Source organism: Parambassis ranga, chromosome 18 (assembly GCF_900634625.1).
Source record: "Parambassis ranga chromosome 18, fParRan2.1, whole genome shotgun sequence".
In the NCBI taxonomy this organism is placed as follows: Eukaryota; Metazoa; Chordata; class Actinopteri; family Ambassidae; genus Parambassis; species Parambassis ranga.
The window spans coordinates 9,340,839-9,358,616 of record NC_041038.1 but is presented as its reverse complement, the minus strand read 5'-3'; the positions used below and the strand labels follow the sequence as shown (position 1 = coordinate 9,358,616).

Here is a 17,778-nt window from a genome sequence, read left to right as displayed (position 1 = left end):
TGTTGACATTTTTAGACACGGCATGTACAAATAGATCACGTGTTTGTCATAATGATCAGCTACATATCTGTCAGTAGGCCTATTTTAAAATGACAGTGTAAATACTTAATAATAACAAGTTACATGTAGAAAAACACAAACATTTGTCTGATTTCTATTAAATAAAGGTAAACAGAGAGAATAATTATCTAAAAATGTTTGTACGCCTCATATCCAATCATTTAAACAATCGTTTAAATCTTGAATTAATCAAAATGCTGAGTGGTAATCCTTAAAGTTTAGTGGACTGTTTAAAGGTTCAATGCGCGTTTTATGGACCCTGTTTGCCGTGTGAGCCATTTTGGCAGAAGGTGCGTCGTGCGTAAAGCAGGATGTGACTCCTCTCTCTCTCTCTCTCTCTCTCTCTCTCTCTCTCTCTCTCTCTCTCTCTCTCTCTCTCTCTCTCCTTTGAGGAGGGAGCTCTTGGCTCCGTTCAAGTTGCTATTAGGAGAGACACCTCCCAGCTGATCCCGTTAATTTACACCGCTAATACCCACCCACCTCTCTCTCTCTCTATAGCCTCACGCTGCTCCTCCAGCCGTACCCGCGGTGAGTTGCCCCCTCCCGGCCGGTGCGTCTTCTGCTGCGCTGCGCTGCTCCGCGGGACGAGCTGGATGTGCGGACACTTGCTGCGCTCCTTCTTCAGGATCAGGAGGCACCGCGGGAGCAGGAGGAAGAAGTCAGGAGAAGGAGGATCACTGGGAGGCACATGGTGAGCTCTGATGATTGATTTGATCCCCGTATGCGGAGGCGGTGTGATGTGTCTGCTGGAGGTGAAGTTTGATCTGTGTTAAAGGCGCACAGATCCAGACTGTGGGCTGATGACGAGTTAAATATTTATAAAATATTACACATATAAATCGAAAAAAAAAACACAAAAAATTGTGCGTGTCATATTTTCCACTTCACATGGAAAATCAGCACGTTTTAATTGTAACGCACTTCTCTTTATCAATAATATGATCCAGTCATCTTTATATGTTACTCAGGAATAATTAAAAAAAAACATTTTTACTTTTTTAAATATTTGTATTTCATTTTTAAAATTGTATTTTTATCTTGCTGTGTGCAGATGGACACACACATTTTTTTAAATGTGTCATTACGTTATTAGTTATTAGACTAAATCAAAAATAAAATAGAAATAAAACCTCCCGTTTATTTAAAACAGATGTAAAACTAATGATCAGAATCGGCCTGTTTGATCAAACGTCATCAGCCTCACTGTAAATATTATTGTTCCTCTCCGGTGAGATAAAGCTAATTGACTGCGGCTAATTTATGCTGAACAAGTGCAATTATAGCTGCGCAAAATTGCGGCAATTAGTCTCCGGCTTTCACTCTCAGCTCCTGCCAAAGTAACCACAGTAAATATGATAAACATTTACATTTAATGAACCGAGGAGAGAGGCTCATCAGCGGCAGGTTGAAGCACTGGAGGCTGTTTGTGAGTTTAAAGTTCAAGAGTTTGACAAAATATAACAAGAATGTCAAGTTTTTAAAATAAAATAAACAATATGTTTATTTTATTTTAAACCATTTTCATAATAAATGAGCTTTTTATTAGTTTTAGTGCGTTTTTTGTTGCCTGATTCTCATTATTAACCCGCTCTGTGACTCTTGTGTGGATTTAATTGACACACAATTGTAACTTTTTTCCCCCCCATCATGCCAGGATCGTTATCTTTGGCTCTGAACGCAGCATGATTTCATTTCCATCTGTTTTTCGATCTCATCATGTGAAGCTGGAGCTGCAGGGGGAAAAAAAAGCTTCTTGCCAACTTGGCTGTAAAGAGGGAGATTTGACAGGAAACTTTAAATATCAAGTGGGTAACATGTGTTTTTTTATTCAAAAAGTGGAGTAAGCAAAGCTTTCAGGTGGATACAGAGGCACCGTGGGGGTAGCTATAGGTTTGGGCCCCTGGAGGGCCCCTCCTCCCTTAGCACATGCAGCAGTTTGTTGGAGGTGCAAACGTGAAGGACAAGAGGCCTTTTAGCTAAAGATACAAGCAGTGATAATCCATTTTGTGCTGTCTGTTGCTTCCAACCTCCAGGGCTGTCCCACTAAAATTAGATTATTACACCTAAAACAGAACTCCTGGAATCTGCTCCGTGTGGAATAACACACAAACACACACACACATATGGGCTCCGGCCGTGCAGGCAGGAATGCAGTTTGGGAATACAGACCCGCATGCACAGCCTCCCTCTCTCTTCTCACCCAGAGTCCAGTGTTGTATTTCTGACGGCTGAGGACAATTGCAAATTAACAAAGGTGTCAGATTGGTAACATGCGCCAACAGGTGCCTTGGTTCAGCTTCAAACATGGAGGCTTATATAATTGATCATATTTATTTAAAGGCTCCGTGTCTTGGAGCAGAGCTGCAATGGTAGAAGCCTGGGAAACCTTCCCAGCGACCAGATATAAATCTGTCTCATTAAAGCGCTCGCCCCTTTGTGTTTATTTACACCATTTAGTCTTTTCCATGCTCATCACAAAAAAAGGGTAGCAGAGCAATATGAATTTTAGAATAGTTCCATCCGCCGGGGCTGCTGCCCATGACGAGGAATGTTAAAATGTGTGAGACAGGAGGGGCCGAATCCTCAGCTCATCTGCTCAGCAGAAACAGTTACAGGCCTCAGACGATGGGTCACCGAGGGTTAACAGGTAGCAGAGAGACACAATACCACACACCAGATGTAAATACAGCGAAGGAGGAGAATGTAGCTCCAAAAAAAATGTACAATTATTTATCAAAACACAGATAACTCCCTTTAAATACTCAACACAGGCGTCAATTAAAAACACATGCAGTACATGCGGTGATGACGGGCTTATCAAAACACAAGAAAATCTGCAACACTGCACAGAGCAGAGATAAGTCCTGTGTTTATGGAGACGTTTAGTTTGACCTGCTAGCACTAAATGACAACAACAAGACTAACAGGCTAATTTACAGCTAGCAGTTTGGCTAGGGAAGCTAAGTAATGAAGCAACACAAAAGTATACATTTTGTTGGATAATGCATAATGTAACTACTAATATTTGATACACTTGACATTACAAAACAACATAAATCTGCAGCACAACAATCTAAAGCTAAATCCGTTTAGTTGTTTGTTTGTTTACAATATGTTAATTACATAAACAGACAAAATAAACACACACAAAAACAAATGGATGGAAGAGACTGCAGCTACAGCCACAGTTTTATTGCCCTTGAAACGATAGTCCCACTACACTAGTAAAAATACAGTACAAGTCAGTATAACACATGCGCCCCAAGCATGATTGTGAAAGAACATATGTTTGTTTTCTTTTTTTTATTTTCTTGGATTCAGTGTTTAGACAAGACAATAAAACATTTATGTTTGTGTACAAATTCAATACTTTGCTTTCTGCCTCCGACATCCTGGCTTTTTCAGGCTCGGACTCATGTCAGCGCAATGAAGAATAGGAGAGAGCGACACCGGGGGAAATAAATGGGGTCTGCGCAGCACGAACACGAGTGCGGCTCTCCCCGCTCTCCCTTCTCTCAGACTATGCTGTAAACATGCCCCCAGGTTGTCAGCAAGTATTTTTCCAGCCCGTTGCCAGCCAAGCATAGCTGCTTCTAAAGATCACCCGTCGGAGATGTTGTTGATCTCATCCCACCACTATTTGGCTGTATAAGCTTTTTAAAAAACGGAATACTGCCAAGCTATTATAAAATACAAAAATGGACGCATATCCGCACCAAAGAAGGTTGAAATCTGTCAGTATAAATACATATTGATAGTGAATTTTGTGTGTGAATTTATAGAAAGCGGCAGAGAAAAAGCATTGAAACCGTATCCGGTGGGTTATGTTGGCGCTGCCAGACAGATGATCCGGTTTCGGAAGAGGACAGAGTCTGGTTTTGGCCTGAAGGGGCACATTAAAAACCTCAGGGGCCTCTCACAGATGAGCATCCATTTATCAAAGTGGTTGTAATGGGCCAATGTTTAATTAGTCATGTAATGTGACAAAGACAAGAGCAAGTGCATGTCAGGGGAATGTTAAACAACCTCCCCTCTTTCTCTTCTAGCCTGCAACCATGAACCCCCATCCGCTCTACACACATATTTCCCGATCCGGAGTGAATACTTTGGTACGCTCTACTGCTTCCCTGAATCCTCTGCTGACCTTTTACCCTGCTCATATCCCTTTGACCGTGTCTTCCCTTCTTATACAACCAGGATATAGACACCATATGAAACCAGAGACCTAATTAATCACCTGATCAACTTATAAGTCTTGCTTTTTATCAGTGCGTTCAGGTTCCCATGGGGCATGTCTCGTCACGTCAGGAATGGCCTGCTGAGGCATTCTGGACCTCAGGAATGTGTCTCAGCGGGACCAGGGTCACAGTCAGACCACTCATCACCGCACCCTGCCGCTTGTTGCATTTCCTGTAGGAAACACCACAAAACAGTCGCCCGACAGGCCCGATCTTCCCCCCTTTTTTTTGTCCTCGACCACGTTCTTTGCCCTTGGAAGTCGGGAGCAGAGTACAGGGTGAGGGAGTGCCACGGCCTGCACGCGGGCCCCATCAGAGCTGTGTGGTCCCTGAGGGGAGCCTCATATTTCGGTTGTTGGCTAATTGAGCGGGATGACGAGGCCGAAGAGGCTCTTAGCCCCGTCCTCTCCTACGGGTTTGGTTTATGCAGCCCTGCTGACTTTGCTGTCAGTGTCAAACGCTTGTTAGGACATCATCAATCTCACTGCAGTTAAGAATATTCCCAGAACAGAATGAAGGGGGCAGGTGATAGATGGGCAGGGGAGAGCGGAGTCATAGTTGTTTAAAAAAGGAGGGTAGTTACTGATCAGTAAGTGACTGTACTCTTCTGAAACGAGGGATAAAAGTTTCCCAACAGGAAGGTCTTTGCAAGAATAGAGGCTTGTTGAGAAATGTGCTTGTTAAAGACAATAAATCACTGCTTCCAGAGAGCAGAGACGCATTGTCCACTTTGTCCGTGTGCCAAAAGGAACGTTCTCCGGTATCAAATCTGGGCAGAGAAATAAATTACAATCAACACCAGTTGTAAGAAACGGGAAGGGGATTTGTTCACGCTGAGGAGCTACACAAGTCTGTGTTTGTCTTTAGCACGGAAGTACCCAAGCAGGGGCTCAAGTTGAACACACATTTTGATCTATAAATCATCTCCTACCGTCCCAAACGCTAATCTCCAACTCCTCTTCCTAACCCCACTCTTTCCTTTCTGTCTGTTTTCTCATAGCCTCCGATCTGCATGATGACACCGCTCCCGCTCAGGCCCCTCGCTCGCCTGCAGCACTGACCAACGGTAAAAAAACGATTTGAAAGGAGAGCAATAAATGTGATGGATGTGGTCCAGCTCTGGGTTTAGCCCCAGCTGTCGGGCATGTTTTTTGTCATTTCAGACAGACCCGCTGGGTTGCGCGGCCTTCTTCACCCTCACTCATCCACTCTTCTCAAGGGTTGAGAGGAGTTTTAAGATGGATACGTTCTTAAAGGTTGTCAAGGCCGTGGGTTCAAACCGGAGGCTGACACTACTGTGAAGACTGGAGATTACATTTTTACAGGATGAGATCTTTACTGGCATCTACCAAAAGCCAATAAGGTGCATTTGAAGTGGTGCAGTTAGCTGGTATCATGTGTTTTCAATAAAAGCACAGGTGGTCTATCTTGGATTTCCTTCTACGGTTTTTGGATGTGAATCATATAAATCAATCAGTTTGTTCTTTTATGATGTTGCTCCCATGGATTTCTCTTTAAAATCGATCCTTTTTTTTCCTCCCAGGCTGGATGACATGATGTTCCCACCCTTTTCCCCTCCCCTCTCCACCTCTTTCCTTCCTGTTTTCCTTCTACTCCTCCTTCTCCTCCCTTCATCCCTTGTCTCCTCTCCTTTTCCCCACACCCCATTGAGCTGGACTTCGCCTCATGATCCCTGCTACCAACCAGATGGCCGACCACGACACTGCCTGTCAGAGTTCATCAACGCCGCTTATGGAGTCCCAGTTAACGCTAGCCACTCCCTTCAAGGATCTGATCATGACGGCAACGTCACCACCTTGACGGACCTCCACAACCCCCACAACCTGACCTGCTGGATGGCTCATGCAGGTACTGACACCGGGGACTGGGTGCTCACACTTCCACTGGGCCGTCGCTTTGAGATCACTTATATAAGTTTGCAGTTCTGCCACCAAGGGGAGCCATCAGAACCTATCTCCATCTCCATCCTCAAGTCGATGGACTACGGGCGCACCTGGAGGCCGATGCAGCACTACTCCAGTGACTGCCTCAGTAATTTTAAGATGCCCTCACAGGCCATAGCTAAAACACGACACCAAGAGACAGAGCCTCTCTGCTCAGACCCCCGCCCCTTACAGAAGCAGAGAGGAGGCGTGGTGTTGGCCTTCTCCACCCTGGACGGACGACCATCCTCTCCTGACTTTGACTATAGCCCAACTCTCCAGGACTGGGTGACAGCCACAGACATCCGTATTGTCTTCCACCAGGTGTCCAAAGACATTAAGGTGGGCAATTTGGATAAGACGGAGGAAGCTCGATGGCTTGACGGTGCAGCTGATGTCAGAGAGACCGGGCTTATGAGGTGGAGATCAGGTTTCAAGGGCACTGACAAGCTGAACACAGACACACTGACATTTTTTGACAGGGAAACAAAACACTCAGAGAAGAGAGGCAGGAACAAAGGGGACAAAGTGGAAAAGCAGGCTAGGAAGGGTCATTATAAAGGTTCCGGTCAAGTTGAGGATGGACACAATGTGACAAGCAAGGAAGGTGGGGATAGTTTTGGTAGCACCATCACTTCTCCAAGAAAAAGTGGAAAAGGCAGAGGACGTGGACGTAAGAAGGAAAACAACCACTGGTTGCCCTGCCCTAACGGAGGCTGTAATTGGACAGTTGAAGGGCGTAGCAGGGACAACAAGGGGCGTGAACTGAGGAAGAGGAGGAACAATAATCTTAACTCGAGACCAGGTGTCAGGAATCCGCATGCAGCCCGGCCATCTCCTCTCCGAGCACCTTTGGCCCTGTCCGACCTGCAAGTTGGAGGCAGGTGTAAATGTAACGGACACGCTTCCAAGTGTCGCCGTGACGACGCAGGCCGTGCCGTTTGTGTGTGCGAGCATCACACAGCAGGGCCGGACTGTGACGTGTGTGAGGATTTCTACTTCGACAGGCCGTGGCATCGAGCAACACCCACCCACCCGAACCCCTGCGTAGGTGAGTTATATGTCCTTATATGTCATCATAAAAAGGTGTAGACCCTGACTGATGCTGGAATTTTGAAGATGATGTTGTTAAATAACGATAATAATGAAATATGTATTGATCTCGGTACAAGTAAAAAAATATAGGCCTACTGAAAATTCTCGTCAGGCGCCACATACAGTGATATGCACATTCGTGCTGAAACATCATGTCCAGCCTAGTATCATGTGACAGGGTGTGAGTAGCACACCGAGTCATGTGGTGGTTTACATTTTGTGGTCTCAAAGTGTTATTCACGCCACATAGTGTTGTCAACTTCTTAGTCTGATCATACAGCATGTCCATTAATGCTGTAAAATGATGTGCAAAATGTGCAACAACTGGGGTCCTGTTTACACACAACTCCACAGTAACACAACATGACTTTGCCTTGTAATCATCTGACAGGGTGTGAGTAGCAACCCAAGTCCTTTGGTGATTTGCATTTTGTGGTTTGACAGTTGCTATATACTCGCAGCCTTAACCATGACCATTAAATATGTACTTTATTACCATAACATAATGCACAAAAAGCCTAAAATGCATGACATCAATTGTGCTATTTACACCCCATTCTACAATAACACAAAAATATTTGTTATCTGCCATCTATAGTGATACAAGAATGTCAAGCACTAACGCACACAACGTTGAGTCTGGTATCATTTAACAGGGTGTAAGTAGCATGATGAGGATGTTTTTCGCACCATGTAGTTTAACCAGGACCAACATATAACAAAACGTGTGCTATTTACACACAATTCCACAACAAGTAGTCATGTTACCAGTGTACAGCGGGTATTTAATGTCCATGAGCATTCAGACTAAAGAATGAGCCCAAATCAAACCATCAGAGTTCTTATCTGCACCATTATTTATCAATTTGTTTTTCTTTTTTCTAGCCTGTGAGTGTAATGGCCATTCAAACAAGTGCCGCTTCAGCATGGAGGTGTTCCAGCAGTCGGGCCGACGCAGTGGAGGCGTCTGTCAGAAGTGTCGCCACCACACCGCCGGACGCCACTGCCAGTACTGCCAGAACGGATACACCCGTGACCACAGCAAGCCACTGAAGCACCGCCAGGCCTGCCAACGTCAGTCACTGCATGTGTGTGTGTGTGTTTACTGTACTTGTGCAGAAGTGAAGGGGGAAAAAAGGAAGTGCAGGTACCTTTGTCCGCCTGTTCATTCCATGGAAGATGAAAAGCAAATCAGTGAGTGTGTGACAAGTGTTTATGTCTGACTGTCTGATTGCGTGTCGCAGTGCGTGCGTGTGTTTGTGTCTGTGTGAGAAGTGTTTATGGGGTGGCTACATTGTGAGAGTGGGCAGCTATTCCTGTTAGCGCACAAAAAAACACACACAAGCCCCGCCGAGCTGTCACCTGTATCCTGCTCTTTACCACCGGCTGGCATCTGCTGTGACCTCTGACCTTTGACTGGTCACATGTCCTAAGTGACTGTGACACTCTGGCATGTTTGTGTAGAAGTTAGACCACCAACCTAACACATCCAAACGTAATGAGATCTCACACCACGAGGGAAAAATAGAGCAACATCCTCACATTTTATTACATTTTCTGCGCAAATTCCGTTTCAAGCCGACGGTGTTTGAGCTTCAGAGAACAGTGCTGATATAATTCTTCACTCTGTGCTGTCGGGTTGTTTGGACTCATTGTAAGGATTTGTATAAACATTATTGGAGTGCGTACAGGGCTGCTGAAGTGTGGCTTCCTCTCTCTATCTGTCTTCTCTCATTGAGCCTCACGCTGCGATAGCAAAAAGCTTTACAGTGTAAACTACGGCAAACTCAGACAGTAATCATTAGACAGCATCACAGGGGGAAATACAGTCTCACTGTACAGCAGCATTTTCTTGACATGGTGTTGATGTTTTGTTAGCACACCTCATGCAGGAATTTGTCTTTGTTTACACATTGTGACTGATAAAAAATAGACTGAAAAGGTCTTTTGTCTTTTCTCAAGGACGCTCCTTGAGGACAGATTCCTGCTGTCATTCAGGATTAAACCTGCCACTGATAGATGGTCTTCTTAATCCTGACTATTGTCCTGGCTGTCAGCTGTCACTCAGAATTTTCCAGGTTTATCTTGAACTTGTTCCCACTCTGGAACATCTTGAGACAATGAGAGCATTTTAGGATCTTTCAGCTGTTGGATTGACAGACTGCGTATTTCAGCTATTTTACCATCGTTTCCTATGGACATACTTTATATACTCACATGTACAGGACAGAGGACAGATCGGATTGATTGCCAGTGAGTCCCAAACAACAACAAAACTAAGTAAAGTATATAAATAAGGCACTCCAGGCACATGTTCTCATAAAAAAGCCACTTTTGGTCTAAGATTGAAAGAATGTGGTTTATGCTGACGGAACATATGATCCTTTGCCTGACGCCATTGGACCAATACAGCTACAGGTTAGTGGTGGTACAAGCAATCTTTCACACAGGGGTCTGAGGTTCAAGTCCCCCTGACACTGCAAGCTGTTTTGATTTCACCTACTGTTAAGTTACACTTTTAATTGGCAATGATTTGCCATTAAAACTGTACTAGGTTAGGTAAAAATGATCCTAAAACACACAAATTCATAACAATGCAATGAGTCCCTGCCCTCGTTAAGTGAAATATTGACCCTGAAATGGACGGACTGCATGCAACTGCCAATGGTGGGAAACAGTTTAAGCTTTGTTTGGCAACCGCTAACATCACCAGCTCTCTAAACCCGTCTTTTTCCTCTCCAGCATGTCAGTGCCATCCTCTGGGGGCGGTGGGTCGCTGGTGTAACCAGACATCAGGCCAGTGTCTATGCCGAGAAGGAGTGACCGGCCTCAGGTGCAACCGCTGCGCCCCAGGCTACAAACAGGGACGGTCACCTCTGCGGCCATGCATACGTAAGTTCACCACTGAACCTCATCCGACCTCACACAAAGGTCCGAAATAACAAGCAGACACTGAATTAAAAGTGCATGTGATACCTGGCTTTTAATAGATTGTTGTCATGACAAAGTGACCTCTTTAATTTCTCCTTCAACCTCATTTGCTTGTAGACTTAATGGATTAAACCACCCTATCAAACCCTTTAAGCCTTTATCAAACAGTAGGTCAATATAAAAGGGGCCGCTGCTCTATAGACTAATTTGGGCCAATCACCCCGCGTGTCTCCTTTTCAACATCCCTGGAGACGGTTTCCACAGCAGCGTTAACATGAGCCGACTGCCACAGGGAAACCTCATCTCCTGCTGATCGAGGATCAGCGTCAGATCAAGAGGATTGTTTCTACTCGTATCTATTGCCTTGTCCCGCACCAAACATCAGCCACGAGCGCTAATCCACGTGCACATCCCAGGCTAATCGCACGAGTGCCGACAACTACACAGGCTCTATCACTCCCAATCAGGTGACATAGGGAGCCAGCAGCGGGGAGCTTCACACCTGTTGCACGGCTCAAAACGCCCCCCCTCTCCTCATCATAAGGCCCAGACTCATAACTCTCCCAGTGAAAGGAGTGAGTGAAAGAAAACCTTGTTTGTTTTTACTGCCAGACCATCTCGGGCTATGTATAGCATCTCACTAACCCCCCCACCACCACCACCACCTCCGACACCTCGCCTGTTCTGCCCTCATCAGACCAACAGGCATGCAGCAGTCAAGCTCAACGCATGAGTTAGTCTCCACTAAAACCTTCACAGAACTAAGTTTCTGCTGTCCTGCCCTACAAACAGAGCAGCTATTAGCAAGATGGCTATACAGAGCCAGCTGTTGACATAGCAGCAACTAGCCTTATATATAATTGATTACATCAAGAAAACGCCTTACACCTCGCAGTCTTCTGTGAGGCGTGCACATGTGCTGCACAGTGTGACCAACTAGTCCTGCAACATACCCCCAACAGGAAGTGATGTCCCCACACAAGACAAAACAAAAAAGCAAAATAATAAAGTAGTGACCCAGTGAGCCACCTTACCATAGTTTACCACAAAAAAACAGAGGTAGGGACAAACCACATTAAAGGTAAACTTAGCAACACTTGCCAGGTCTGAGAGGAGCCCCCATATGTTACAACCCTGGTTCAGGGATTGTTGACATTTATTTACACATGAATGAAACAGAACTAAGGGAATTTAACAATGTGCTGTGGCTCTGCTCCGGCTGCCTGAGAGAAAGCATGCGAACAGCGGAGGAAGGGCATCCTTATAGCCTCATCAGATGACCAGGTGCAGCTGGTCAGGAGAAGCTGCTTATTGATTGGGTATCTGAGACAAAGGACAGGATCAAGCAAAAAAAAAAAACCTCAGTGGACAGAACACAAGCAGCAGCACTAACACTAAGAACACTAAGCTTAAGCTAACTCACATTAGCTCAGTTGCTTTTTTCACTTCAGTGGAGGTCCTGCCTTGAGTCATAGACTTTAAGTTATACTCTGATCAAAGCCGATCAGCATAGCTTGTCCAAATATTTCAGTTTTTATATTGTATTATGATTTTTGTACGGCATACAATTCACACAGTGTCAGTGGTGAAATGGCTTTGTGTGCCCTCCTCACACAGGTAGCTTCATGACCTCTCACATACAGTACAGTATACAGCAAGTATAGACAAACACACACACTGCCTTCCTGAACCTTTAAAGGTAGGGGCCTGTCAGCTGGGTGGGGGTGTAGGGTGTCACTGGCCCAGTTGTGTCAGAGAAAGACAGGACACGGACCAAGGAGCGTAAGCTTAGTAATATATGACAGCTCACACACACACAGAGTTTACAAGAGGCCTGTGTAATGTATGTATGTGCAAGTCACACACACACACAGTGGGTGAACACTGTTCAGTGTTTGAGACAAAACCATACAAGAAGTGAAGGTTTGACCTTAAATCTCAAAACTAAAGTTAATGTTTGTGTTGGAGCGGGCGTCACAGGGTGTGTTTGAAGACCATAAAAGGACCACACAGTCAGTCGTTTTTGACACTTGCTTATCGTCTGTGTGTGGGCATGCCTCACGTAACCGAGAGGCATTTAAACACAACACACACACACACACATGGAAGTGAAGTTTCTGTGTCATCCTGTCTGAAGTTGTGTATGTTTTCAGGAATCCAGGAGGTCGCTCCGACCCCGGGGTACCAACCTCAGTACAGCATCGGTGAGTAAATCACAGAGTGTGAAGTCTCTGTGAGGTGGAGAGGTCAGGTGCAGGGTCCTAAAAGTACCAGCATGTTCTATCTTTGTACCTATAGTCTGATGCAACTCAGGACACGAAATGATGATTCTCCTAATATACACTATGTGCAGTTTTGGTGTCTATGGTCTGCTAGATGTGCAGCTGATGATTGTTTGCATTATTGATTGATTGCTCATGATTAATCAGCGGACAAACACGTGAAAAACTTTCCCTTCAATGACTAATTTCACAGTTTTAGAGCCTATAATGAGTTCACACAGATGTATAAATCTATGAATTATGTAAATCTTAACGTGTACCATTTAATTTGTGATGCTGAGAAACTTTAACTACATTAAAAATTCAGATTTAATCTTTCTATTGTAAATGCAGTGGATCGACACTTCATGCCTCGGCAGGCTGAGCCTCTCCATAATAACTCATGGACGTGTCACATGCAGGAAATTGAATTACCAAGTCTTTCTCTTCTTCTGTAATAAAGTTTTTTCACTCTCCTTTTCCCCCCGTTGATGTCACCTCATGTACAACATTCAGATTTATGGCCCTTCTGTTGAATCGTATATCAAATCCGTGCCACGGGCCTTTTTTTTTTTCTCCCTCTTCTTTTTTTAACCAATCCTTGAATTGAAGCTCACCCTCGCTCTAACATGAATAAGGCTAACCACTCCCTCCTAGCGGCGGCTGGAGGAATGTCCCACCTGCTGCAGCTGGGATCATCTGTTAGTCAAAGGATACTGTGATGACAAATAGAAGCAGCCATATTGTAATTAGGGGCAAAGACATGTGCTGATATGCTTACTATGAAATGATACCCTCTCATTTGATGCATTCTCTCTCTCTCTCTCTCTCTCTCTCTCTCTGTGTGTGTTTGTGTGTGTAGCGGAGGAGTGTGTGTCATACTGCCAGCCTTCTCAGGTTAAAGTCAGGATGAACTTAGAGACCTATTGTCTCAAGGATTACGGTTAGTTTTCTTATTTTCATATAAAAATGTTCTGAAACTGCGTCTATTGTAATCTAAATGATTTGTTATGTGTCGTCTCAGTGCTGAAGGTGCAGGTGAGAGGGATGGAGCGTTCAGGTCCCTGGTGGCAGTTCTCCATCTCCGTACAAACTGTCTTCCGCACAGGGTCTACCTCCCGGGTCCGCAGGGGCCCTCAGTCCCTCTGGGTCCCAGACCGCGACCTCAGCTGCGGCTGCCCCGCCCTCCACGTGGGCCGGACTTTCCTCCTGATCGGAGCGGAGGAAGGAGAGCGGGGCTGGGGCCCGGAGGAGAGTCGCCTGGTGGCAGACCGCTCCACTCTGGCCCTCCAGTGGCGGGAACACTGGAGCCACAAGCTGAGGGGCTTCAGGGGTCAGGACAAAAGGGGCCGCTGCCCGCCAAAGACCCCCAACCGTCACAGACAGCACAGGGAGCGCACAGAGCCGCAGGCTGGGTACATCCCCCCTCACCTGCTGACTGACAAAGACACCAGGGTGAACACTCAAACCTCAGTGTGGACACACACAGAGGTTAAGTCCACCGAGGCCACCCCGGCTTCTTCTACACCTGCTCTGGTGTGTTCGACTCTAAACCCTGAGTAAACATGAGAAGGCCTTCTGCAGAACCAGGACAACTACACAGAGTGGAAACTCTATTCAGACGAGTTTTTTTAAACATTATTTTGAAGTTTTTAAGAGAGAAAGAGAAGCTCAGAAACACTCGACACACAAACACACCTGTTTCCTCTTGTAACTGCCGCTGTGTGTGTTCGACGTTAACACACAAACTGTTCATAAAAATAACCCACCAACCACAAAAATGGTGGCTTGTGAAATATCACAATTTTAATATTTTCTACTGAAGAAACTTTTTTTTTTGAAAATTAAAGACCGACTGAACTGAAATATCACACGGGTCGTATTTATTGAATTATTTTTTCATAAAGAAGAATAGAATAAAATGTGTGTGTTTACCAGAGAAAATATTCTACCTCACAATAATGCCACAAAAAATGTAATAAATAAATAAATAAAGCTATGTCTGTATATGAGTCTAATACAGTATTTTTGAGTTTTATTTAAATTTTGAAGACTTAAAAGAGATTAGGAAATATTAGAAACTAACTTATTATATGTAGCACAAATTAACTAAAAAAACTTAAAATTACTTTATTTTTATTTTTTATTTTTAAAATTACTTACTCTTTTAATATAAAAGAAAACAATCCAGCCATAATTTTTCATTTTAAAGAAATATTTTAAATAAAATAATTTTTAAATAAATAAATAAAATATGATTTTCTTTTTTTAAATTTGTTTGCTAATACTCCTTTTTCATTTTTATGTAATTTATGTAACTTTTACTTTTCACGTGTGTTCAGTGGTTGCATGGGACAAAGGTAACACGACCTCAACGGTGCCGAATATTTGGGGACTTTATCTACGATCTGTTTGCTGAATGGACAGCTGACACGGAGACCAAACTGACCTCTGATTCATGTTCTAACCATACAGGAATCCTCAGAGAACACAGATACGGATCTAAAAACCATCAGCCCGACCTGTCGTCATGACTTCTGTTTCCATTTGGGAGATATGGCGTCATAGCCCAGGGGACACGGTGTGTGTGTATGTGTGTGTATATGCAGGAGCAGACAGATGGAAGGGCTCCTATTTGTTGAGCGGCCATGTTGTTTTGGTAGCAGCCGTGTCAGTGATTGGCTGCGCTGCTGTGTTGAAGCCAGTGATTGAAAATAAAAAGAGAAAAATAGACTCGCTGACTGACGACCTCGCAGCAGGACTGAACTCATAGCGCACCGAGGACGCTGAAAGTATGTTTTTCAGCTTCTTCCTCTAATCTTATGAGGTCCTGACAACCAGCTGGCAGCTTATGAGGCTCATACAAAAGCAGATGTTCATGTTTTTTTTATGCAATCGCCCGTTCTACAGCGTGTTGTTCCTGCACTGGGCCCCAGGAAATATTTCATCTTTACAAGAAAGTGTTTAGACACATTGTGCTCACACAGAGGTTCAAACATTTCATAATGCAGAACACTTCTAACATAAATATATGTGTAGAAACACGTCAAAATAAGTCACTCAGGTTTGAGGCCCTTTATGAGGTCACAAGGGGACAAGCCCCGCCTCTTCTTCTGACTCATTTAATAAAACGAGCTGAAAGATGTTAAAAATGTTTTTTTAGATTTTTTTAAAAACAACTAAAGAAAGCTGGTGGAGACCAAAAACAGAGCAAAAAAGTAGAATTAATTGATCTAAAATACATATGAACAGACTCTAAATGGTTGCTAACGTTGCCGTGGTAACTGAAAATTTACTGAAATAAATTTAGACTTTTTAGAACACCCTGGTCACAGCAGCAATAAGAGTTAAGTTTAGCCTGTAGCACTTTGTGTGTCTCATTGTGCGTGTACAATCATGTGTTGGTGGCAAAGTATCTGCCTGTGTGTGTCTGTGTGTATGAAGCACCTGCTGCGTTGCTGCAGGAAGCACCTGTCAGCGGCCGTCTCCCGGGTGCAGCCTCTGTCGACATGAGGGTTTGATCCTAAAACTCCCCAAACACACACACTTACACACACAATTACACACAATTACACACACACTAACAGACATCTTAAGCTCTGCTGCAGGGGGAGCTCATCGTTCGAGGCTTTGTTCACATTAAACCGACAACACGCTCTTTTGTGAGGCACTCTGGATGAGACATGACACATGAAAAAGGAGAGGAGCCTCTTCTTCTGCGGGATGGGAGGCAGCATTGTGTGTGTGTGTGTTTGTGTGTGAGTGTGTGGTATTATGTTTACAGCCTGCCGAGGGTACATTTTACGAGAGGTGACTCCTCCAGCACTACAGCCAGAGCCAAAGTTCAACAAGACTTCTTGCAAACACACACACACACACACATTTTACGCCACTGTCCTATTTTTCTCTCACACACATTGCACTCTTAGCAATTACATCTCTTCATCACACACTCCAAATACTTGTCTCACACCCAAGAGCATAAGTACAAGTTCAGCAAGTTTCACCGTCTCTCACACACACACACACACACACACACACACACACACACTCACAGGGCTTCTGTTAACCTGAGAGGCAGAGGGTCAATCCCTGTGATCCGCGGCCTGCATGCTTTCCATACAGACACGCCGCCGACACAGCAACCTGACTCCCAGCTAGATTAGGACTAATCAAGCATGGCACAGATCCGGGCAGCAACACACACACAAGTAAAGCATGTATACATTACAAACATATGGAAGAATTTTAAATTTAGTGACAAAGATGCACCATCCAACCTAAATACATTCATATGAATACACCCATACAAATATTTATATTATATTTTAATAATTATATTATTATTTTTCATGACAAAATTTTTGTAAATGCAACTGATTACTGTTTTAATATGGATGTATGAATTATATGGATCTAAATAAAACAGGAAGCACTGAAAGCACTTTTTACAGTAGATTACTACTGTACTGATTACTAAACTGGGAACAAAAATATAAACACCCATTAACCACAGATTATTTAAACTTCCCTAAAATTATTTATTTATCAAGTAACTTGATTTGATCAGTAGTAAAAAGTTGTAAAAAGTTTTATCAATCTGGAGTAAAGACGTCTCAGGTTTAATGACCTCAGTCTTGTGGTATTTCTGTCAAAATATGAAGAATTTCGATGTAAATGCGTCACTGAATGACTCCACTGTTCCCTGTAAAAATTTTCCCAGCATTCCCAGGTGTCAACCGGTCATTACGTCCCCCGTTCAGCCACAAATGTCTGTGATGCGTCAGGCCTTTGTCAGCTCTTTGTAGTCTGCAACGGAAACCTGGTTTTGTCTTTGTAGTCGGCAAGCGGAACCTCTTTTTGGCAGCCACCATGTTCGAGGGGACAGGTGATTTACGACACAAGGGTAACAGGGGTGATCCCACTGTTCGTTTCTTCTTTTTTTTTTGAAGGGGACTTGTTCTGGATGTTGTTATGGCGACGACACACACAGTCTATTAGTGCTCTGAGAGCTGGACTCTGGGTCCAGGATTAGCGATCTAAAAGACTGAAGGGGGTAAAAAGGTTGGAGGTAACACTAGCCTGGCCTTCCCAGGTGGTGCGGCTGAAAAGAGACTCCCATCTGTGGCGTGAATGGGTCGAACATGGGCTACGCGCTGTGCAGGACTTTTATGGGGCGTACACTTCGTGGTGAACTCCGTCTAGTTGGATTTGAACCGTAACCGATTGGATTTCAGGCTCGGGGAGGTG

The 17,778-nt window shown here is 44.2% G+C and overlaps 1 protein-coding gene across 3 annotated transcripts; it reads left to right on the top strand.

Annotated features, from left to right (window-relative positions):
- The first annotated feature begins 460 nt into the window (after window positions 1-460).
- Window positions 461-14,394, top strand: ntn5 (netrin 5). Of its 3 annotated transcripts, none has more exons than XM_028429144.1 (9): window positions 461-751; window positions 5,299-5,364; window positions 5,466-5,661; window positions 5,842-7,292; window positions 8,222-8,410; window positions 10,079-10,228; window positions 12,421-12,471; window positions 13,391-13,471; window positions 13,553-14,394. In XM_028429144.1, the coding sequence occupies exons 4-9, from the start codon at window positions 5,852-5,854 to the stop codon at window positions 14,089-14,091; spliced, it is 2,451 nt and encodes an 816-aa protein (XP_028284945.1). In that variant the 5' UTR covers window positions 461-751; window positions 5,299-5,364; window positions 5,466-5,661; window positions 5,842-5,851; the 3' UTR covers window positions 14,092-14,394. The 3 variants fall into 3 exon arrangements, with proteins under 3 accessions (XP_028284945.1, XP_028284944.1, XP_028284946.1); XM_028429143.1 differs by having other exon boundaries at window positions 5,462-5,661; XM_028429145.1 differs by lacking the exon at window positions 5,466-5,661.
- The last annotated feature ends 3,384 nt before the right edge of the window (window positions 14,395-17,778 follow it).